General features: G+C 47.5%; 1 protein-coding gene across 1 annotated transcript in view; it reads right to left on the bottom strand.

The window, feature by feature from the left end:
• LOC149337063 (uncharacterized) overlaps window positions 1-23,496 on the bottom strand; it is an 81,033-nt gene that overhangs the window by 11,881 nt on the left and 45,656 nt on the right. The window contains exons 20-28 of the mRNA XM_089553298.1: window positions 22,004-22,154; window positions 14,946-15,077; window positions 13,649-13,882; window positions 10,683-10,868; window positions 9,793-9,924; window positions 7,573-7,770; window positions 5,240-5,353; window positions 2,552-2,659; window positions 668-765 (exon numbers count right to left, since the gene is read on the bottom strand). Coding sequence (XP_089409424.1) covers window positions 668-765; window positions 2,552-2,659; window positions 5,240-5,353; window positions 7,573-7,770; window positions 9,793-9,924; window positions 10,683-10,868; window positions 13,649-13,882; window positions 14,946-15,077; window positions 22,004-22,154 — 1,353 coding nt within the window. The remainder of the gene's footprint in view (window positions 1-667; window positions 766-2,551; window positions 2,660-5,239; window positions 5,354-7,572; window positions 7,771-9,792; window positions 9,925-10,682; window positions 10,869-13,648; window positions 13,883-14,945; window positions 15,078-22,003; window positions 22,155-23,496) is intronic.

Consider the following 23,496-nt stretch of genomic DNA (forward strand, 5'->3'; position numbering starts at 1 on the left):
CGACACATACAGCTTTGGCCCTAGCGGCCATGAAGCTCTTGGCTTAGTTTCCTAGCTGAAACAAGCGGTACAGAAGAACAGTGTGAACACAGCTCTGAGGCAGACCAACATTGACAATTATTTCAGCAACAAAAGAATGTGAGAAAGCTGTGGGGTGAAGTGTGTGTGGGGCCCACCAAGTAAATGCTCTTGAAAATGATGTAATAAAGCTTTCGCTACATTTTATGGCGTTCTTTTTTGCATTCTTTAGCTGCAGGGTGCCCACATACGAAATACGGGCTGGTTACAAAATGAAAACATGGTACCCTGCTTACAAGAGACTTCTCATATAAGAGACACAAACTGCTCCCTGGTGCGTGTCCCTTATAAAGGGGTTCAACAGTATATGCAAAATTGAAGAACACTTCATTTATGTAAACATTTATTGTGAGTCCTGATGAAATGTTTACCTCAATGAACCGTTTCACAATTTAGCATTTTACCTCAAGCAACCAAGTATGTTTATCTTTTTGTGCTATATATATATATATATATACACAGAACAAAGGGGTGAAACAGACACGTGTTTCACGAAACCTGCTTCTGAACACTGCTCAGCATATGAACATTTACACTGAATGAAGAGAATGGAAAGAACAAATGCACATCGGCTTTCTTCCGCTCTCACCCCAGGTAGTAGGTGACCGCTTCCACTGCAGTCCTTGCCAGAAATTCGCGGGTCACCTTGGGGTCAAACATCAGCGCCTGAAACTGGTACTGCAGGGCCTGCAAGAACAGCAAGAGCAGAGCAGCAAAGGCTGTCAGCCAGAGCTCAAGCCAAGAACTATCCACGGAGCGTGACATCTCTGGAACAGACAGCAGTAGGGACATGTGAATAGCCAAATTTCAAGTTTGAATTGAAGAGTAATAACTTCGAAATCTATAAATAATTCGAAATGTGAGCAGCAAGTTGCACAAACAATGCTTCGGAGGTTAACGTTGGCAGAGTAATCTGGAAAAATCTACCACTACACACAGGGAGACAAAACAGGTATGCCCCTCCAGCTTTCTTTGCAACAGTAGGGCCATTTTTTTTTACCTACACTGGCTATGCTAGTGTAGCAAGTGCATCATGAAATAATGATACACTGGCTACACTAGTGTAGCCAGTGTAGGTAAAAAAAATGGCCCTAGTAAATTGGTTGTGTTTCTGTGAGTCGCTAATACATCCATCAAGCCCAGAAAGGCACGTTTACAACACAGACCCACATAGGAACAGCTGGCAATAAAGGTTTATGGGATGAAGGTGTAGGGAAAAAAATTTATTTTGACGCAGTCACGCAAGTCAATGACCTGAAATGCCTGCAAGTAAGAGGGAATGTGCGTGCCTTACCAGCTGGTGTTGATACCAGGCAACTATAGGGTCACGAGGTAGCACTACAATATATACGTACTCAGACACACGCATACTGTAAACTTTTGCTAGTGGCTGCAAATTTTAAGAAATGCACAGCGTAAAAGACATCAACTAAGCAAGAAGAGCAGGACAGGCAGTGATCAGCACCTGTACGATTGTTTCTTGTTTTGTGGCCCACTTACCGCACATTTAGAGATCACTTTGGAGCAACTTTTGCAGCCTAATCAGCAACCCTGAACGTTAAACCGAATGTCCGAGACAGAGCGGATTTGACACTTGCCCCCAAAAGAAACATGGAGATGACCGTAACTGCTCTTTGCTCTACAGCTCAACACTAAGCCAGATATTGCATCACAAGGAAGTGGCAGCAGGGCAGAAAAATTAATTCTCCATTCCCAGTGAGGAATTTTGGTCGGGTGCTACTAGAAGACATTTCTTGCTGGTCACAATTTTTTTTTAATTTTTATTTTTTTGTCCAGTTTTTCCTTTCCTTTCAAACAGTTGTAATGGAGCCTGAAGGTTTGACCAAACTGGTAAACTTTGCAGAGTTAAGGCAAAGTGCTTTTACACGATCAAGGTCTAGGGATAGAACCCGTTTATTGGATGGACTAGACACATAAGGAACTTGCACGCCACAACATATCTGTCGCCATTTGAAAGTCCACTCTACTGCTTATCGCGCTCTGTTGCCACGCGCACCACCAATCACACAGGGCTCTACCTGCGTCTCGATGCCAACTTTCCCCACTGCCTTCTTAACCTGTACAAGGAACACACATCCAATTTCAAAGAAACAAGTACGTACATGGTGCAACGGTAAATCCACCCTAGCACATATAACATGGACGTGTGACAAACAAACAAAACTCCCGGGCCCCACACCCTTACCCACATGGGAGGAGACGCTGGACAGCGATGACCTTGCCACCCAAGCCTACCTAGCGGACAGTGCAGAGCGGCTGGCAATCTCCAGTGGTGCCCAGGAAAGGGGGCCCACCCATTGAGGATTTACATATAACCAATAATAAATATTTTTCTCTCTCTCTCTGTCTCTGCCTTAATCTTGTCCCCAAACAGCTCGGTATCACCACCCTCGTTACCCCCGAGTGCCTCACAACAACGTCCCTAGACTTGCCTGACCTCCCTCCTTCTCACCTGGGCAAACTGTCCCTCGAGCATGGAGACCTTGGCAGCAGCCTGGAAGTCCGAGAAGCGCTGGCAGTAGTTCACCACCGAGGTCGGGTCGTAGCTGCCCCGGAATGCCTGCGTGTGTGGAGGGGAAGCGAAAGAGAAGAACACAGCAGCAGAGGTGAAATCTTCGTTTAAGTTAACTGCTTCACAGGTGGAACCAAGCCAAGACAGTGAATCCAGAAGATAAGCCGATAAATATTCACAACTGAAAAGTACAAAAAATACAGAAAAAACAGACTAAGACAATGGCATGCAAAACAGAGGATGGAAAAGAAGGCACACACACACACCACCAGTCCTGTTTATAAGCAAATTATATATCATCCGTTTTCTTTCTCCTAGTTCCCATACTGGTGCATTTCTTTTCAAAAACTAGACATAATATAACAGTGATACGAAACCTCGCCAGACGCCAAAGTGTGGTTTGGTCACTGCAGTAATTTGAGGGGCAAAGCAAGGATCACGGAACAGTTTGCAGGCCCAGTCCAGGAAGACGGCCACTTAGCCATATACACCCACAATATCTGTAAACAAGAACCCCTATGCCTCTCCGGTTGCACGAGGGCACACTTCATTCTACTCGGTCAAGACACGAGAACATTTTCATGCCTTCTGGGCTAATCGGAATAGTGCAGGCAAGCTCTAAGATGAAGCCAAAGTGGCCTTGCAAATATGAGCACACTGATCCGCAAACTTCCTAGAAACACTCAAGAAACTTGCATGATAGACAGTAAAAAAACAGAGCCCATAACGCACTCATGGACCTCAAATTCAGCAGCCAGAAGTGTAGCCCAACCATATTGAGAGCAAAAATATGAACATCAAAACTGAAGACAACCAAAATTCTTTGCTCTCCCAGAAACCTACAAGACCTAACAGAGTGTGAAACTGCACTTCTTTACGGCAGGTCATAAGAATGCCTACCATCCCTGTGCAGAACGTGGGCATCGAATACAAGTGTATTTAACTGGATGCACAATAGTGTGAATGTCAGGTAAGCCCTGCAGAGCACCCCCAACCTGTCACCTGCTGTCACCTTTTTCTTTCAAATAATTCAAGGGCACTTTAAGATTAAATCAGATAGATATGTTCAGCGTCCGGGAAGACGGAGCGCGAGAACAAACCACACTCGATCATTGAAGCCTTACCACTCACGTGTTGATGTTTTTCGTTACTCTTTTTTTCCTGATGTCATCAAAATTTGGAATGCTTTGCCTGTTGAAGTTGTCGAGCAATCGGACGTGCACAAGTTCGAACGTTCTATCAACATTTTGTGTCGGGGGCACCCAACTTGATGTTATGAGATATGAATTTTGTCTGTTGTACATTGCTTTGTATTCCCTCCCTGTAACGACCCTCAAGCGAGGGTTAACAGTATCAATAAATAAATCATCATGACTTCGTTTTTTTGTGTGTGTGTTCATGCTACGTCTTTGACATTACGAATAAAAAATAGCTCTGCACTAAGTAGCCTAGCAAGAGGTCTAGTGGGATGACCTCAGTCCTGCCACAGCAGCAGCAAACTGTTGTCCCAATATTTCTGGTTTGTCATGCTAATGATTACTGGCACGAGGCTCATACCAACAGAGCAGGACATTTTGGTGCAGCATTCACAAACAAAGCGGAAAAACAACAACGCTCAAAGCATCCAGAGCATTCAGACTTTCAGAGGTAGCTGCCAGCTGCCAAGTAGCTAGACTGCAGCTGTGGTTCCATAGCTGGCTTTCAGCTTGACTAAGCTGGCACAAAGTGAAGAATTTGAAATAAGAAAATTTCGCCTGAGCTGTGCTTATGAGGGACAGAAGAGACAAACATGCCTTAGTTGGCATGTGAAGGAATTTGTTTTCAGCTACTTTTCAACCCTATATTGTGGAAATGCTTGGTGTAAATTATGAAGAGATCTCCCACTAACAGTGATTCTGAAAATAGGTCCACATAAACCGGCATCAACTCGAAAGCAGCCATCTGAAACACAAACCTACCCTCAAGCTCATATATTTCAAAGGTCTTCACCCTCTCAATTCATCCATTCAGTGACACTGTTTAGTTTATGGGTTGGTTTAGAGGGGGTTTATTGTCCCAAAGCGGCTCGGGCTATGAGGGACGCCGTAGTGAAGTGCTCCGGAATAATTTCGACCACCTGAGGTTCTTTAACGTGCACTGACATCGCACAGTACACGGGCCTCTAGAACTCTGCCTCCATCGAAATTCAGCCGCTGCGGCCGGGATCGAAACCGCGTCTTTCGAGCCAGCAGCCGAGCGCCGTAACCGCTGAGCCACCGCGGCGGCTCTCTCCTTCAGTGACATTGTGGAGGAGAAGGCAGTGAAATTCAACACACTGACTGTGCTTCACAGGGTTTTAATTGAGCAGGGTCAACATAATCAGAGTTGCTTGATGAAAGTAATGCTGAAGCGAGACTTAAATAGAATATTAGAGCCATCATCGTGGCAGGCTGCAATATTCCCCACAAATAAAAGAATGTTCAAATGACGTAGTGGCTCATCCTGAATGTGGTGACGAGTATCAGCTACTTCCCCATCTAGAACACAGAAGAGTCAACACTGCCAAGGAACCCTACACTTCGTGTGCTTTGATTTGAGAGATGTGCCTCTAGAGGTCCACAGTCTAAGCATCACAGTGAAGCCACCCACCTCGAGGGCAGTGTGCAGGGCCACAGGCCCATACGGAGGGTCATCGAGAGAACCCAGGTCAAAGGACGGTGCAGAACGGCTCAGGTATGCATTCTGGAAGGCCTTCTGCCGAAGCTGCAGAGAAGGGGGCAAAAGAAATTAACCACCTTTCAGGTTTAACCAAGTCTTCACAGCCATTCCTGAAAGTATAACATTAGATGAAAGTGCACAGGGACACCCGATTACATTATGTGTTGGTAAAGCAACAGCGTCAGAAGCTGTGTTTGCTGACCCCCACATATCTCTTTGCACACTTCCAGACATCTCTCGGAGCCACCTAGCTGGTGGCTAGATGTATCTCTGAAGGTGTCTAAAAGGTTGAAACACGGAGGTATAAAGATACATTAAAGCATACATTGTCACTTCTGGTCTGGTAATGTGAATTCCTTACAGTTAATGGGAAAATTTTATGCCCGACAACACATTGTGACCGCATGAGGCTTGTGATGCTGTCACATTAATAAATGTTTGGAAATCAATGCAGCTGCGAAAAAAGCAGAATACAGTAAAATGCTGATATACTGAATACAGATATTGTGAGACGGGAGACAGAGCGCAGGATGGAGCGAGCTTTAATGGCACCCGCAAGTATGGCGACCAACCCTTCGAAGAAGAAGATGATCGATGATGATGGATATGTACAGATGAAGACGAAGGTCGCATGTTGTGCTTACACTTTCTCCCCTCGCGTACGAAAGCGACCGGCCCGGGCGCAGATTAGAGCACAGTAGGGCGACGGGCAAAGGGTTTGAGGCGGGAAACATGAACAATCTCGGCACCTCGGCAACGACGATCATTAACAGGATGAACAGGGGCAACGCAATAGTTCACCGGGGACGTTTGTTTGAGTACAGTATACGGACCAATATAACGGCTCAAAAATTTTTCACAGAATCCCGGGGTACGCACTGGAGTCCACAGCAGTACCTCATCACCAGGGAGAAAAAAATCATCACCAGGGTGTGCTTACAATATAACAAATTATTGGGTATATCGAACTTTTTAAAAATCTTTGCAACAAATCCATGCAATCTTTACATTATATAACCTATAATGGCACATTTATTCCGGAGCACAGAACTCGCACACCATTTCCCACGCTGGAGCTTACATTTGGTCACGCCACTGTCACTCATACAGTCACAAACAGTCCGCCCTCTTTGTCCATCACTGTACCAATTGCCACATACTTCACATGTTCCCTCACTCCCGCTCAAACGCCGTGCCCCTTTTTGGTGGTCACCCTGAAACTCCTGTCCCAGAGTCCCACTACGCCACGTGGTGGCGTGACCTGCATGTAGCCCTTGCATATCAAAGGCAGTCGGCCAAAAGCTGCATAAACTGGATATATTGAACAACCAAAAACAAAGTGACGCCCCCTCTAATGGGGTAAGCAGCAGGCTTCGCCACACTACAAAATGCGGCTCGTGGTAGTGCAGCAAGTGTTTGCATCCTTACATCACATTAAAGTATTGCATGCACCACGGAAGATACAGCAGCGTTTATGGTTGGCAACCAGGCAGTCAGCAAGCGTTTTCACCTTCCACACTTGTCAACAGCACCACAGAAGCAGCAGTGCGGATGGTTGAAGCCTTGTTATAACTACCCTGTGGTGAGGCTAACTCAAGTCAGCTGTCATGGAGGTGGTAAAAACAGCGACAGTTTCTGTTTTCATGCACCATTTCCTATACGACACTACTGAACTGTACTGGCTCACTTCATCGGTGGACACGTCAACCGCACTGTGAGGTGCTGGCGGTGGTGATGTCCACCATTGAATGTGGACATTTATGTGCCTTTCTGTTCCTCAAAACCGACAAAGGGTTTAGACTGCAAAAAAGACAAGACTAGGAACTAGACTGTCTACTATTTGCTCTGTGCAAGAGGGCCCTGGCGTTCTTTAACATGCACTAACACTGCACTGCACTGGGATGTTTTCACAGTTTTAAGCTCATAAAAACCCCCTGCTTTTCCCCGTGGGGCTGTGAAAAGCACCACACAATGACAGCATATTTCTGCACCTCCTGATGCCCTCAACAACGCTAAAGAAGATGAATGCAAGATGTACTAAGGAAGCAGATGAACTTCACGGTGTCTAGCACATGACCTTGAAGTATCTTACAGGCACCAGTCTCCTGGTTTCGTTCCTGTTGGTGCACCTTTTCCTCGTTCCAAGAAATGTGTGCCCCAAATGATGGCGAAATAGTGAAATGATGGTGAAATGACCATCCATTTCCCCTTGCAGATGAGATGGCTGGTCACTTTGAGACCCATCCCCCCTGCGGTGCACTCACCGACTGCTCAAGGTCGTCCAAGGGCGGCCGGGTGATCTCAGGGGGCAGTGCAGTGACCTCGATGGGGCGCACCTCGCCCGTGCGCTGCCCCTGGGGGATGGTGATGAGGCAGCGGCTGGTGCGGATGGTGATCAGGCGGCTGGAGAGCACCCGCAGGTGGCGCACCGAGCTCTCCTCGGCCGGCAGCTTGCAGGCCAGCTGGGAGGAAACGATGAAGGTCCCGCAGGCAGTGGGCATCATCACAGGCGACAGAGTGCCCGAATCACACCAGAACCACTCAAGGCAAGTTTTAGTTGCGAAAGCAACACTACTGGAGCCCAGCTCGGCTCGACGCGTATCCTTGTGGCGGTGCGGCTACCAAACGACCTTGAGTCGCCGTTGCCTTGCAACCGCTTCAGCTGCCACCCAACAGATGGCACCGTGCCGCTGCCGCCTACACACCCAGAGGGCACCACCCTCGCACAGGCGCTAGGTTTCACAGCTCGTGACGCCGTCATGCCGGCCAGGGAGCTGGCACGAACTAAACCAAACGCTTAACCACAAGCTAACACCACAAGCGTATTGGCAAAAACGACACGTACGATCTTGTGCCGTTGCCTAGCAACCTGAGCTTATGCGAGTTACTCAGTTAAGCTCAGGTAGTAACTCGGGTAAGCTCGGTTAAGTTCGGACGAGTGTCGTGTCATATGCGCGAGAGGTTGCTCGGGAATAGCAACATGGGTCGCAAAATTACAACGGGTGGCTGGGATAGAAACAGCCACCTGCCACTGCAGTGGTGGATCGCTTAACCGCTGTGCCACTGCACTGGCAGTGGCATATGAGAACTCACCGCCATCTATGATTATTAAGTAGGAATTACCAACAATTCAGCATACATGGGCATTAACCCACTGAAGATATTATGCCACACCCCTAAGGCGGAGTTCAAGTGCCCCCTGCAATTGAAGAATGAACACCTGCTTTCGCAGGTCTAATCGGTTTAACTACGTTAAACCCCTATCAATTTTAGTTGCCACAAATGCCTTTGCCTTTCATACACGTAGTTGGACGCATATGCGTTGGGGCACTAGGTTTGGAGAATGTGCACAGATTCACACGAATGAACGCACACCAAGTGAACTACAAGGAGAGAAGCGTTTCTGTAAGAGCATGCACCTGGTAGCACAGAAGCAACAAAGTGTAACAGAATCACATGGTTTGAAGCACGCAGGCAAAGGCACATGGTTGGAAACATGCCGTGTTTACCCGAATGCAACAAGAACATAACTGTAATGCAAGGGTAGACTCTGCGGGAGTGAAACACACACAAAATACAGGTATGTCAATACTATAACACACAGAACGAAGTCTCAGTCTACTGAAAGATGGGTAAAATTGAATGAAAAAAAGACACATCGCACAGGCTTTACTGACAACGCAGCGCACACCGCAGTGAATGTTCCTGCTCACCTTATGGAACGCCAGCAATGCTCAGAAAAGAGCACTGCGCAAAAAAGAACAAAAAAAAAAGACACCAACCAAGAAGAGGAGGCAGTTAGAGCCCTCCAAGTTCTCTCTGCACACACGAGCCTGCAGCCACTTCTTTCAGTTTCACTACAAATCATCTGTGTTATTTATGTGATGACTTAAATAAGTATTGCAGTGCGCATGTCCGTTGACAAGTGACACTTTCTTTTTCTTTTGAACAAATTGTATCATGCTTTCATTGTACTTGGCTGATCCATCGAACTGCAGTGCACACGTTTTCCATTTATCGATTTCATACCAGATGTACTATTCTTTGTATCCTTGTCCCATTAGTTGGCCCACTCCTGTAAGAACCTATTTAAAGCTTAGAGTATGCTTAAATAAGTAAATAAATAAATAAAAATATGAGGCTGTATGTGAAGGAGCAAAGGCCACAAGTTCCACATTTGCTACAAACCGTGCAAAAGCACCTTAATGGTTTGGTTTGGTTTATTGGAGTTTAACGTCCCGAAGCAACTCAGGCTATGAGGGACACCGTAGTGGAGGGCTCTAGAAATTTCGACCACCTGGGGTTCTTTAACGTGCACTGACATCGCACAGTACACGGGCCTCTAGAATTTCTCCTCCAAAGAAATTCGGCCGCCGCAGCCGGGATCGAACTCATGTCTTTCGGGTCAGCAGCCGAATGCCATAACCGCTGAGTCACCGCGGCGGGGCAAAAGCACCTTAACGGGAAGGGAATAAAAGGCCCACCTGCCCCCCGTCGTTCTGTCCCCAGGCCCAGAGCTTGCCCTGGCTGTCCAGGGCCAGGCTGAAGTCCCGGCCGCACGACACCTGTGCCACCTTGCTCCGCTGGGCCAGGTGTGACACCAGCTGCGGGTTTTTCTGCACACACACATCACGCAACAATGGGCAGACTCGACATTGCTCCGGAAGAACGTCAGTCAAAGCAGCACTCAGATGGCACTCAAGAGACCGAATGAGTTTTGCTTGTAGAGCTGAACATAAAGAGAGTGCAAGGGCTAGTATTTCATTAAAAGAGAGCCAGTTTGAAAATCCACACAAATGTGATTTGAACTTTCATGGCACTGGGGAAAAATCACTGATTCCAAACTACTGATAAAGGTGTGCCCTTCTATATCACAGTGAATTGTTACCTGCGCAACGCAAAACAAGCTACATCACTGCCGATACCTTCCATCCTTTCTTCACTGTTTGCACAAGAATTTAACTTGGAGATTAAAGCGGTACAGTCAAAAAACTTGAACTTTGAACACAGCAGTTAGTGATGCTCTTGCCCTGGTCACTGAATGGAGCATTTAGTCTCTCCAGCCTTCACTGTGGTGCAATTAAATGTAGCAGTGGTTGCGCATCAACATGAATGGTGGAAATAAGAGAACATACTAACAATGAATGAAAGAAGTGATCTGCGTGTTGCCCGTTATTAAGTTATGAGACAAAACTATGTAAACGTGCACAAGCATGAGTAAGAGGTAACTGCCATAATGTACTTTGAAACCCAGTGGGTATTGAAGCTCCCTCGGATGTCCTGGGGACATCCATGAGACATCCTGCAGATGTCCAACAAAGTCTCAGTGCCCAGTGGGACTGGAAAAGATCGGGTCTAGTGAAAACGGACGCACCTGGTCCTTCCGGTTGCCCAGCCCCAGCTGGCCCTCAGTGTTGCGGCCAAAGGCGTAGACCTCTCCGTCGCGGGTCAGCAGCAGGGCGTGGTTGGAGCCACAGGCCATGCTCACCAGGGGGCCACGGACCACCGACAGGTCCACCTCAGTGGGAGACAGGTGGCGCTGGTGGCCGTGCAGCAGGGCCTGCACAGGGGGGACAACAGACGGTGTGGTGCATAGAGTTTCTTACTATTACCTAGAGGGAAAGCTGGCAGCCCGTCTATGGGAGTTTGCATGGTGACCTCTCGAGACCACTTCAGCCACCATGGGCGCTCAAAGCATCATGGGGCGGTGAGCTACTTGTTGCGGAACTGCAACTTTTGGCCAAAAAACAATGCAAAAATAAAGCTGTTTGATAATCAAGAATGTCCTAACGTTCAATATCCTGTCTGTAAATTGCAACAAACGAGCAGAAAAGCATTTAAGTGCAAAGTTCGCCCAAAATAAGGGATGGCTAGCTCTCCTATTGGCCAAGCAATGAACACAACAAAAGCTAATAATTTGTAATTAACAGGTGCACTTTTAAAAGTAAATATATTTTCAAAAAAAATGTTGTTGCTTAAACATTACAAGAGGTTTTTAATGGCATTTCAGAAAAGTGAAAACTTTTATTGGCGTCGTGTGTCGTCGCGTTTTCACTACTATGGGTTTTGCACACTGCGTTCGCACGAAAGTCGTCTGCACACACACGAACAGCGTTTTCGGAATGAAATATCTCAGTAGTGCCACTCCGTGCTCCCCAAAAACTACAACTGTCTCGCAACAAGTAGCTCACTGCCCCATGATGCTTTGAGCGTCCATGGTGGCTGAAGTGCAGCGCCGCCAGCTTTCCCTCTAGGTAATAGTAAGAAACTCTGTGGTGTGGTGCAACAACCCTCTGCTACACCAGTCCTAGCTGCACAGGAAATTTTCCCCAAAACAGGCCCCATATGCAACCACTGTACACAGCTTTCACGTGCACATACTTTCACTGCCCTAAAGCGAGGGTTCTGCTGCCCTAAACCGCCCTAAACCGAGCAGCCCGTTTTATATCCTCAAATTACAATAGACACAGCAGTATCACCAGTATTAAATCTTCACTTAACATCCCGCCACTAGAGCTCCGACGGAAAATCGCACGACTCTGCCTCTTTCATAAGTTATATTACAATTTTCCTGATCTTCGTGACACATTATTACTAGCTCCCATCAGAACATCGCGCCGCCTGTTTAACCTCCTCAGTATTCAACGTATACATGGATCGACCTTGGCATTTAATAAATCTTTTCTTCCAACTGCAATAGAAAATTGGAACCTGCTACCCGACTACATTGTTAACGAGCGCGACGCTACTAAATTTCGACAGGCATTAATTAATCACTGTACTGAATAAAAGACACTGATCAAACTTCACCCAGTTACACTTATTCTTTTTCTTGTTGTTGTTGTTGTTGTTACCGCCTAATTCAGCCTTGCGCCCTTCATTATTGACCAACGTTGTATTGTGATGTATCGTTTTTCATTTTATTGTATTGCATTATGTTTTGTTGTACTAACGTATTATTCTCAGTTGCATTTGCTTTGTCCCCCCCCCTTATGTAATGCCTCAACAGAGGCCTTTAAGGGTAAAATAAATGATGAATGATGATGATAAATCTTTTAATTCTTGGGGAAACCACAGAGCTTCAAAGGAGGCTGAGAAATCCTCTGTGCCTAGGATTGAATATTTTCCTGCCTAACACAGGCCAAAATGGGCACGGAGTCGCACAGCCCCTCAAAAATGCTTCAATTCAATTGATAATGACTGACTGTACAGTGAAAGTCTACGATATGCATTTATGGCACGTTAGTCGCAAAATAAAGCGTAAATGAAAGGTGGGGGTTGAGGCATGCATGGATCTAGGCGCTTGGGCAATCGAAGAATCACTCCAAGAAAACCGAGGATTACACAGAGCCCAGTTTAAGAATGCTTGCACTAAAGCAATGTTTAGGACAACGCAGTGAGCTACGGAAAGGAAAATGGTCAGTGTAACATTTCGAAAACCATTTATGTAACAGACTTTGGGTATAGAAGACAGTCAGCAATATACGACAAGTAGCCTTTGAAATATGACCAAGAACCTTGCCTACAAGAGACATTTTAACTTAACTGCCACACTTTGTGGATGTGACACCATCATTCGCAAGCCACAGTTGCATATGTACGTGCCACAGAGAATAAGGCAAGGCGTGATCAGTGACGTGACGTTTATTGCGACCAAGACTAATATAGAATGGGCTGACTAGATGCAAAACATAGATATGGGCACAGTAACAGTGAGTGCTGCGTGAAAAATGGCTTCCAAACTACTGAGAATGGCGAGAGCATGCGGCAGGAACACACACCAATTCTGCTCGCAGTACCCATCACTGAAGACTCATCGCAGTACTCGTCACTGAAACTCATCACCGAAGCAGGATGTCGCACAAGAACCCTCAATCATGCATCTTGCACATCAGCATTATACTTCGTTTTTGAGTCCAAATGTTGTCCATGTTTTTCGAAAAGCGCGGAATTGCAACAATATGGAAAAGTCCAACCAGCCAAGTCGGAAATGTTATTAAACTTGCATGGCACTGCAATCATCACAGCTTTGGGTGCAACCACAAACCACCTGGTGCCTTGGCCATGGGCCATGGGGCTAGTGCTAGTGCTAGTACGGGCCATGGGGCTAGTACCTGGTCCATGGGGCTAGTGCTAGTATGGGCCATGGGACTAGTACCTGGGCCACGGGGCTAGTGCTAGTGCTCGTATGGGCCATGGGGCTAGTACCTGGGCCACAAGGCTAGTGCTAGTATGGGCCATGGGGCTAGTACCTGGGCCACAAGGCTAGTGCTAGTATGGGCCATGGGGCTAGTACCTGGGCCATGGGGCTAGTGCTAATATGGGCCATGGGGCTAGTACCTGGGCCATGGGGCTCGTGCCGGGAGCAGGGAGGATGCCCCCGGAAGAGGCCGCAGAGGAGGAGGCCGGGTGGCGCAGGTTCCCACCGTGGGGTCCCCCAGCGAGTGAGGAGAGCAGCTCGTTCTGGGCGACCACTGCCTGGAGGCGGGAGCGGCGTGACGACTGGGCCTGCAGCCGCAGGCTCTGTGGGTTGGCGCCCCACGTCAGCAGGCGCCCTGACGACAGCAGCGCCAGCTGCACAGAGTGTCCCAGAGAGAATCGTCACCCTTTGCTGCTGCTTGTTCAGAGCCCTCTCTAGTAATGGCCGACGGTTTTGTTAATGCATCAGCACCAGAGGGGTCTGTGCAAGCAGGAATGGCACCCACCGCCAGTCAGCAGCCAGTGGTAGGCGGGAACCTGCTTACCTGGCCAGAATCAACTTACTATGCTACCTATAAGAACTTAGTATACTACCTCAGATATAACGATCCTTAGAGTGCCACCTCGGATATAACAAATGTTAAGCTGCTAATGCATTCAAATGATCCACCGAAAATCACCTGAGTTTCTTCCTTTTGCCTCTGAGCAGACATCTACAATGAGGAACATGCTTCACGTGTCACATATGTTTCAACTGCTGAACAGCCTTCACACGTACCACAGAGTGGCTAGAAGCTATGGTGGCAGGTATAATAAACTGCAAGATAACCAATGACAACCACGCATGCCAGTCTTCTTTTGATTCCAATTCTTTTTGGCATAACGTAGTAATCTAAAGATATGGATACAAGCTTGATTCCCAATGGGGATCCAGCGAAATCCAGAATTCGGCCTCAAAAAATGAAAAATAAGGCTGTGATACAACATATTACCTGCTTTTGCATAGCACAAGCCAGAAACCAGAGATTATAAGGTCATATTTACCAATTTTGGTTCCACGGAGAGAACAACCTACCACAATGCTCTCGTGTTGCTTACTTCTTTTCTCAAGTTGATCACTGGATTTCCAATTTCAATGAGAAAGTATCATCAGGCACACATGCCTGATGATGCAGCATATCAAAGTAAAGCATAGCAAAGGATAACGACAGATTAAGCAATGTATTTCCAGTGCTACCAACTTTGTCACTGGCATTTTGCTAGTTACAAGACTGCGTGCTTACAAGACAGTGATGTTCTGCAACATAGAACTGTACACTTTTTCAATTCATCTCAACTCATCTGGCACTTTTGAAAGTAAGGCATGCAAAAGCCAACAACCCACAAAGCCAGCTGAATGCACTCTGCATCGCAGCACACAGCAAAGGCGCACACGCACCACTTGGAAGAATCCCGAGCAGAGCAGGCGCACAGGTTCGCCCAAGTCCAGCCGCTGGGGGCTGCTCTTCTTGGGCGTGCGCCCCAGGCCCAGTTGGCCAAACAGGTTGCAGCCAAAGGTGAACACCACACCCTGCACAAGGGGGAGAAGGAGAGGAGTAGTTTCAGTCACGAGCGAGCGGATTCCCCTCAAATTACGTTAAAAAATTAGCACGAAAAAACAAAGACAAAGGACAACGGAAGAGACGCATGACATGATTGACAAGCGCGCGTTAATCGTCTGTCTCTCTTCCGTTGTCCTTTGTTTTTTCGCACTACTTCTTTACACAACGCATCCCCAACTAGCCCAACAAGACACACTTCTGATTTCTCTGAACCTTTCGACAGCGTTCCAAATGCCAGTCATAGATCAGCCAGGGGAGTAATTACTCATTAGCATCTACAGTCAGGCCCACTTATAACAATACTGGTTATAACAATATATTGGATATAACAATGGTCAGTCGCGGCACCATCAGCTTTGCCATGTGTTCTATGGTAAAATAAAGAGCTTACAGTACTGATCTCCGCTAGGGGAGCTGGATGCCGCACTGGGCACCCGAAAGTGAAGCCACCGGAAGTAAGCGGCCTTTTCCCGGAAGTCAGCCTTTGGCAGAGCATGAAATCGGACCTCAGCATGGTTTTTCAGTTCCAGTTTCGTTTTCCTACTTAGCATTTCGTCTTTTCGTCGTTCTCATCTTTTTACATGACAATGCCTACCTGTTGCACAGTCAACTGAGCGAGGAGACCAGCGAAGTCTTCGGGAAAGAAGTTTCAAAAATAAGGGTCCATTGCATCCCAATGGGACGACACTAGCAGACGACAGGACGTCGCTACACGCAGCAAGTTTGGAGCCTCGTCTACTCGGCTCGGGGTGTCGTCTCGTTTGCCTAGCTTCGCCAACTCTGCTCTTTACTCTGATGCTTGTTCCCACGCTCAAGCCCAAGTTATGCTATCAATCGGGGATAAATATAAGAAAGAATAAGTTGAAACACTCACCAGGCAGCTTACTTTGCAGTGATCATTTTACCAAATTATGTTTAGACCGAACCAGAGCGAGGGCTAGGTTACTATCTGGTGAGATGTCGACGGTGTTCGGTTGGTTCGCATTAGCGCCTTTTTTGACGGAGCGTGTCATGTACTCTTTCGTATTGTAGCAAGTTAAGCCTGAATGGGCTTTAATTCATGGTGTTGGTGCAACTGACTTCTAACAGCGCTTCTCACACGCACTGCAGCATTCGTCTTTCTTATCAGTTGTTCCTCTCGCGCTGTGCCTTTTCTTTGCTGCACGAAAATTCGGTTTTAAGATGACCTAGCCTCATCGTGATTCCACTACTGCTCCTTTATGCTCGGAAGACAAGAACCAGACAAGAACATAGTGTTTAATGCACGTACTCCTTTGCCAAGGCAGGGTGAGACCTGCATGCCTGTTTTCATCGGTTTCTCTGAAATTACAGGTTCTGCACACAATTCTCACATTTCTCGCGTTCAGCTTGCTTGTTCCTTTCATACAACAGCAGACATTACTCGAGAACAACGCAAAAAAACTGAGAATGAAAGGGCGAAAGACGTGACTTTTTGCACTGAAATACACAGCAGACACCCGACTTCCGGGACAAGCCATCCAACTTTCGGTGGCTTCACTCGCGCTCGTCTCGGAAAGCGGGAATGTGGCATCCAGCCACCGAGTGGAGATCAGTGGCTTATAGCAATGCTGTCAAGGCACATTATTGGCTATAACAATTAAATCTGGTAATGGTGAACAGTGAACATTTTCCCGGTCCCCTGAAGTTCGATTAACGAGCTTTTGCCGGCATTAGAACAATCAAACCCCTCTGGGTATTTACTGTCAGTAAATTCTCTGAAGTTTCGCATCTTTTCTTCTTTTTTCGGCACAACCCTGTAATAATTATTGGCTATAACAATGGTATTTCCATGGTACTTGAATATTGTTATAAGTGGGTTTGACTGTACCTGAGCGCAGACATATGGCTATGGAGGAAGGTGAAATATCTCTCGATAACATCACAGGGGAAAAAAAATTCTCCCTTGTCTGGGGATCAAACCCAGGAATAAAGGCCTATCAGAGGCAGCTGCTCTACCAACGAAACTAACCAGGATGGCTAGGAGATGGCAGGGCGAGGCTAAATTGATTGATAACTTGAAGCAAAAACAGTGTTAGTCAAATATGTTCAAGGGAATCCCTGAATGTGGAATAGATTCACTTCAGCGAAGCCAATGAGTTTCTCTTCAGCTGCGAAGACTTCGAGGAAGCTGTACTGGCTTTCCTTTGTAACCATGTTGAGGCAGACAATAATGAGCAATCGCTCCCTTAAATTAATCTTACTCTATTTTGGGAAACTGTGCTAAACACTTTGGACAACTAGTTGTAGATCAATCTAGTACTCGTGCAAATTGTATTTCACAGCATCAATGTGGTCAAACAGTCAATTCTGCACCAGTTGACTCCAGCTCAAAGTACAAAAAATGGCTGAGGCTTAACTTGGTTAACCCTGGTCAGATGCGAAGCATATTGATGGCTAGGCTTGGTAATACATGGCTTTCCTTGGTTGAATACTTGGTCATTTTAATACAACCACTAGAAGCCTTCGTCGTGGGGGAAGACAACGGCATGGCTACAGCGGAACGCTGACTAACCCCGAGACGCGCGTTGGGTGGGCGCCTGGATTGCCACGGAAGCCGCGTCCGCCTGCCCGGTGGAGCGAGCGTTTCACCTACACCGAGTGTGAACGCGCGTTCGAAATGCGCGGGAATGCCGCTTGAGGACATTCCGGTGTCTGTGCGATGGCATCGTTCTCCCTCTCCCAGCGCGTGACGGCGATCTCTCGTGACGTCATGTGTCACGTGGTATGTCACGTGGTGTGACGTCACTGTACCACGTGGTGTGCTCGGCGTGTAACCACGGCGAAGGGCTGTAGTGTACCTCCGTCTTCCTCTGTCGTGACGTCATGTGTCACGTGGTATGTCACGTGGTGTGACGTCACTGTACCACGTGGTGTGCTCGGCGTGTAACCACGGCGAAGGGCTGTAGTGTACCTCCGTCTTCCTCTGTCGTGACGTCATGTGTCACGTGGTATGTCACGTGGTGTGACGTCACTGTACCACGTGGTGTGCTCGGCATGTAACCACAGCAAAGGGCTGTAGTGTACCTCCGTCTTCCTCTGTCGTGACGTCATGTGTCACGTGGTATGTCACGTGGTGTGACGTCACTGTACCACGTGGTGTGCACGGCGTGTAACCACGGCGAAGGGCTGTAGTGTACCTCCGTCTTCCTCTGTCGTGACGTCATGTGTCACGTGGTATGTCACGTGGTGTGACGTCACTGTACCACGTGGTGTGCACGGCGTGTAACCACGGCGAAGGGCTGTAGTGTACCTCCGTCTTCCTCTGTCGTGACGTCATGTGTCACGTGGTATGTCACGTGGTGTGACGTCACTGTACCACGTGGTGTGCTCGGCGTGTAACCACGGCGAAGGGCTGTAGTGTACCTCCGTCTTCCTCTGTCGTGACGTCATGTGTCACGTGGTATGTCACGTGGTGTGACGTCACTGTACCACGTGGTGTGCTCGGCGTGTAACCACGGCGAAGGGCTGTAGTGTACCTCCGTCTTCCTCTGTCGTGACGTCATGTGTCACGTGGTATGTCACGTGGTGTGACGTCACTGTACCACGTGGTGTGCTCGGCATGTAACCACAGCGAAGGGCTGTAGTGTACCTCCGTCTTCCTCTGTCGTGACGTCATGTGTCACGTGGTATGTCACGTGGTGTGACGTCACTGTACCACGTGGTGTGCACAGCGTGTAACCACGGCGAAGGGCTGTAGTGTACCTCCGTCTTCCTCTGTCGTGACGTCATGTGTCACGTGGTATGTCACGTGGTGTGACGTCATTGTACCACGTGGTGTGCTCGGCGTGTAACCACGGCGAAGGGCTGTAGTGTACCTCCGTCTTCCTCTGTCGTGACGTCATGTGTCACGTGGTATGTCACGTGGTGTGACGTCACTGTACCACGTGGTGTGCATGGCGCGTAACCACGGCGAAGGGCTGTAGTGTACCTCTAGTAATATGCTTCGCATAAAATTCTACAAGCACAGGATAGTTTGTAACAATAGTGGCGGCACTACCAAGCTCAATATGAGCTGCAACACACATGATGTGGTAGCAACTCTGTTCACGAAGCTGTGCAAGCCCAGTGGTGCTGCAAAGTTACCCAATTTTTCTGCCGATGAAAAGAACAATGTATCGTGAATACCATATATTTACTTGCGTAATGAGCCCCCTTTTTTTCCAGAAAAGTTGACGACAATCCAGGGAAGAGTGCATCGCGCCAGTAAAAAAAGTTTCAGCAGATTTTTTTGCTAGAGACGAAATTTCTTATCACTCATCTGCATGTCTGCGTGCCCGCGCCGCCTGATGGTTGCCTGTCCACCAGTCCATCCATCAACAATCAAACCACACGTTCCACCGCATTTGCTTTGCCAGTGTTTAGCACTGTTTGCTTCAAAGGTGTTTGCTGTATCATGGTGTGATCTGATAAATCTGTGATAGTAATCACTTGGGGGTTTGAAGGTCCTGCTCACACCGTAAGAAAAGCAAAAGGAATCGCTTAAAAGAAAGCAAGAATTGTGAAGGACAAAAGTTGGAGGTGGATTCATTATGCAAGTTGGTTAATTAGATGAGTAAATATGGTACTAATGCATGGGCATTAAAAGTCCCACCCTCAAGAAAAGTGTGTGGCGTCCTCCAGCAGCACAGTGTTGCATAAGAAAGAAAAGTGAAAGGAAATTTTCCTTTCCACCTGTAGGGGGGAAGGTGGCTGCCACAAATAGACCCCCCCCCTCCCCAAAAGGATGACTAAAAGGAATAATGACTAAGAATGACCACGAATGACTCAGCAAAAATGAAAATGAGTGACTGAACAAAGAGCAAGGCAAAGTTGCTCAGCAAAGGAACTTTTAACCCTTTCACTGTCACGGACGTACCGGTACGTTTTCGCGCTTCCCCCCCACAGTGTCACTGACGTACCGGTACGTTCTCTATCGTGCGTTCAAAATTTCGCGCTTGAGCGCAAAGCTCACGCTCTTGGACCTTGCTGCGCCATCTGTTGAATCTTTCTACAAGTTCGTATTTTCGCCCCTTACTGTTTTGGTACGTGTATTGAAGAGTACGGAGCGACTGCCTGCCCACCCCTCCCTCTTTGCTGAGTGGCGCGGTCGCTCCGCGTTCGCCGGATCATGACGCGCGCGTGTGGTTATGGGTCCAAGGGTTGTTCTGCCATCTGCCGCTGTTTTGCAGGTTTTTATTTTTCTTCTGTCGGCGTGTGAGCTACGGCGCTTCAAGTTCAAGGGCGCGCCCCGTTGCCACTCTGAGAGTCAAAGAGACTGACACATGACTCGGATCGCTGCTTTCGCTCTCTCGTCGCACCCTCGCTTGCGGCTGGCAGCAGCAAAAGCAAAGCCCCAACTTTGTTTTAGCCTTTTTCCATCTCCCTCTCTCATCTTTATTACACAGCGTCCCATTTCTCTCCGTTTTGCGGGCCACTGGAAGCACACCCCCGCTGCGCGCGGTTACTTTCGGATATGGCTGACCGCGCGGGACCTTCCTCTGCGCATTGGAGCGGTGGCTCTTCAGATTCTAAATACGAGCCGAGCTCGGATTCAGACTCTGACAGCGTCTCATCCGAGGAAGAGGCGAGTTCCGCATCGTCAGATTCTGACGTTGAAACGGCGGGACCATCATCCCGGAAGTGTGCGACACTGGGGGTGCGTCATGGGCAGAAACACCCGACAGCGAAAGGGTTAATGACAAACAAGCAAGAGCAAGAAGGCAATGCTTTAATGAGGAATAGAAGATAAGAAGTAGAAGACCAGCAATTAACACAAAGAGTAGACCTTATGCTAACGCATGTCATCGCATAATGATAATTTAGCATTCCCATAACTTCTCTCTCTCTGTCTGTGTGTGTGTGTGTGGGGGGGGGGGGGGGGGAGGGGGGGGTGCTCTGAGCGAAGACAGACTGATTAGCTACAAAGCAGAGACATGAGTTGGTTCACTCTGGGTGCGTTGCAGTTCATACTGAGTGCAATGGTACATTTTAATACAGACAGCAGGTGGCAGAAACTACGTTAGCCTTATCCTGTGGCATGCAGAAGAGCTTAGCTTGATTTATGAGATATCTCGGCTGCACTTCTCTGCAGCTCCTGCAACAGCACTCCTTCAGAGCAGCATCATTCATCAGGCTGAGATCTTGACCTGCAGGCTTTCACATTACTCTTTAGCCATGAATTTTAAAGGGCCTCTGAAAAGGAGTGTTTCAGGTCGGCTATAAAATTTCATGAAGTAGAGTTCAGGCCACCTAGTAGTCATGCCAAGCAAGAGACCTGAAAAGCAAGCGGATAATTTAAAATACATTTTTAAAAATTCCTGCTTTTGCACCTCGTGGCGACGAGCAGTGCCGATCTTTCACACAAAACCTGGCACACAACATCATGTCGTGGCAAGTGATGTCAGCAGTGGAGGGCTAACATTGGTTTGCTGTGCCAATTCTTTGAGATATCACATAGCTACCATGGCCATGGCCACTCCGGCGTGTCAGAAAGTTCTGCCCCCCCCCTCCCCCCCCCCCCCCCCCTCCGAAGAATGCATGTGCGTGTCAGCAGCTGGCAGAGGAGCGCCAACATTTCAATGTGTAAAAAGTGACGAGGGGAGAGGGAAAGGTGCAAAGGCACTGAAATTCAAATTCTGACTACAGATAACTCAGTTTCCGCAAAATGCATTTAAAAAAATTCATGCTTGAGGGCATTCATGAAGCTGCGTCCTTTAACATCCTAGGCATACTGCAACTCTATTGACAGCCACATTCAGAGCCCCTTTAACAGCTCATGGGCGGACATATTTTTGCATGCACCTGTAAATATTGCCCTTTGGCTTTGTTAAATAGCCTCTTAGAAAATTACAAAGTTCGGCCCCGTGCATGATGAGTTCGAGCTGCTTCTCCTCACCTCAGCGGTGAGCACTGCCGAGTGGCCGCAGCCCCCGTAGGCATCGACAATCTTGTGATCGGCGAGCGCATCCACTCGCCGGGGCAGCCGCTCGTCCGCACAGCTCCCGTGGCCGAGCTGACCGTGCACTCCCCAGCCCCAGGTGAACAGGCTGCACACGGACACAGGGCAGAGATGCTCTTCTAGCTCAGACTGAGGCAGAATGAACCACACATTCAAGATCATTCAACACACATCAAATATGTACAAAATGCGGCTTCCATTGACGGAAGAGTAATCACTCATGAGTACCCACCCAAGTGCAGCCATATTGCTTCAGAGGAAAGCTATAAAGTTCTCCCACAAACTTAGCCTAATGTCATGGAGCAATGAGTCATGGAGGAAATTAGAGTACGGTAGCCAGATCAACTACGCAGACTGTGAAGCACAGCTAGTTGGTTGATTATGTATAAAATTAGTGTGAGAAAATGAGATGAAGGGAAGCAGACAAAATGAGGGCTGCAGATTTGTCCCATTTTTTTTCATTAATTTTATAAGTACCGAGCCCACTCATTAATTCAAACTTCAAGGAACTAAAGATTTTTATTTCAATTATCAGAAATGCACGTTGATATATGGTCCAGGACTAAATGTGGGTTGATTTATGGATATATATGTGCAAGCAAATAGTGATTCATAACTATTTTTCTATACTCACATAGTGAAATGCATTGGCACAACATAAAATATCAGTAAACTGCCCTAAATATACAGGCATGGACAGAAAAGGAAACGCATGTATCTGCGATACTATCTTTCGATACATTTTGAGTATCAGTGTTAGGTATCGCTTGCGAAAAATTCCAGTATCGCAGTATCAATATTGAATGTAGTAAATTTTTAGTGCACCATGTATTTTAACAATACTCTACGCTAAAAAAAAATTGTGCCACCGATTTTGAGGCTTGCTCAGGTCGTAGCATACTACAGGCTCACTGCTGTGGCAGAAACAAAAAACTCATTTATATACCTGACAGTGATAGACATTCAGCACAATTCACATAAATCTGCACAGTACAAAATACGCTCAGCTACAAAGGCTGCTCACCAAGAGAGTGTTCCCGCAGATGCTCACATGGTGCTAGCCATAGCCCATACTGAACAGATTGGTAACAGTTTAGGATGCAATTCCAGACAGATTTACCCGCAGGTTCAGCCATCATTTGGGCATAAAACCTAGTGAAAAGGAAGAAACGGTTTCTCCTGTTCTTTCCTTTTATTTCAGATTGTGGTGGTTGCCAAAAGAAATGTAAGACTTCCGCCATCATGCTCAGGAGCTTACAGAACAAGATGTTGTCCACTTTGTCAGCACAACAAAAGTCACGCACTCTTCCTCACAGGTCAGTGGGGTCATCAGCACTGGTTGTGTCATATGCATCAGCTGACGCACTGTTTTTGCTTGGAGAAGCAAGTGCTACAAGCTGTGGTTCTGAAGAGGTGCCGGTGAAACCTGA

This window comes from Amblyomma mixtum, chromosome 7 (genome assembly GCF_055824585.1).
Source record: "Amblyomma mixtum isolate Tamu chromosome 7, ASM5582458v1, whole genome shotgun sequence".
Lineage (NCBI taxonomy): Eukaryota > Metazoa > Arthropoda > Arachnida > Ixodida > Ixodidae > Amblyomma > Amblyomma mixtum.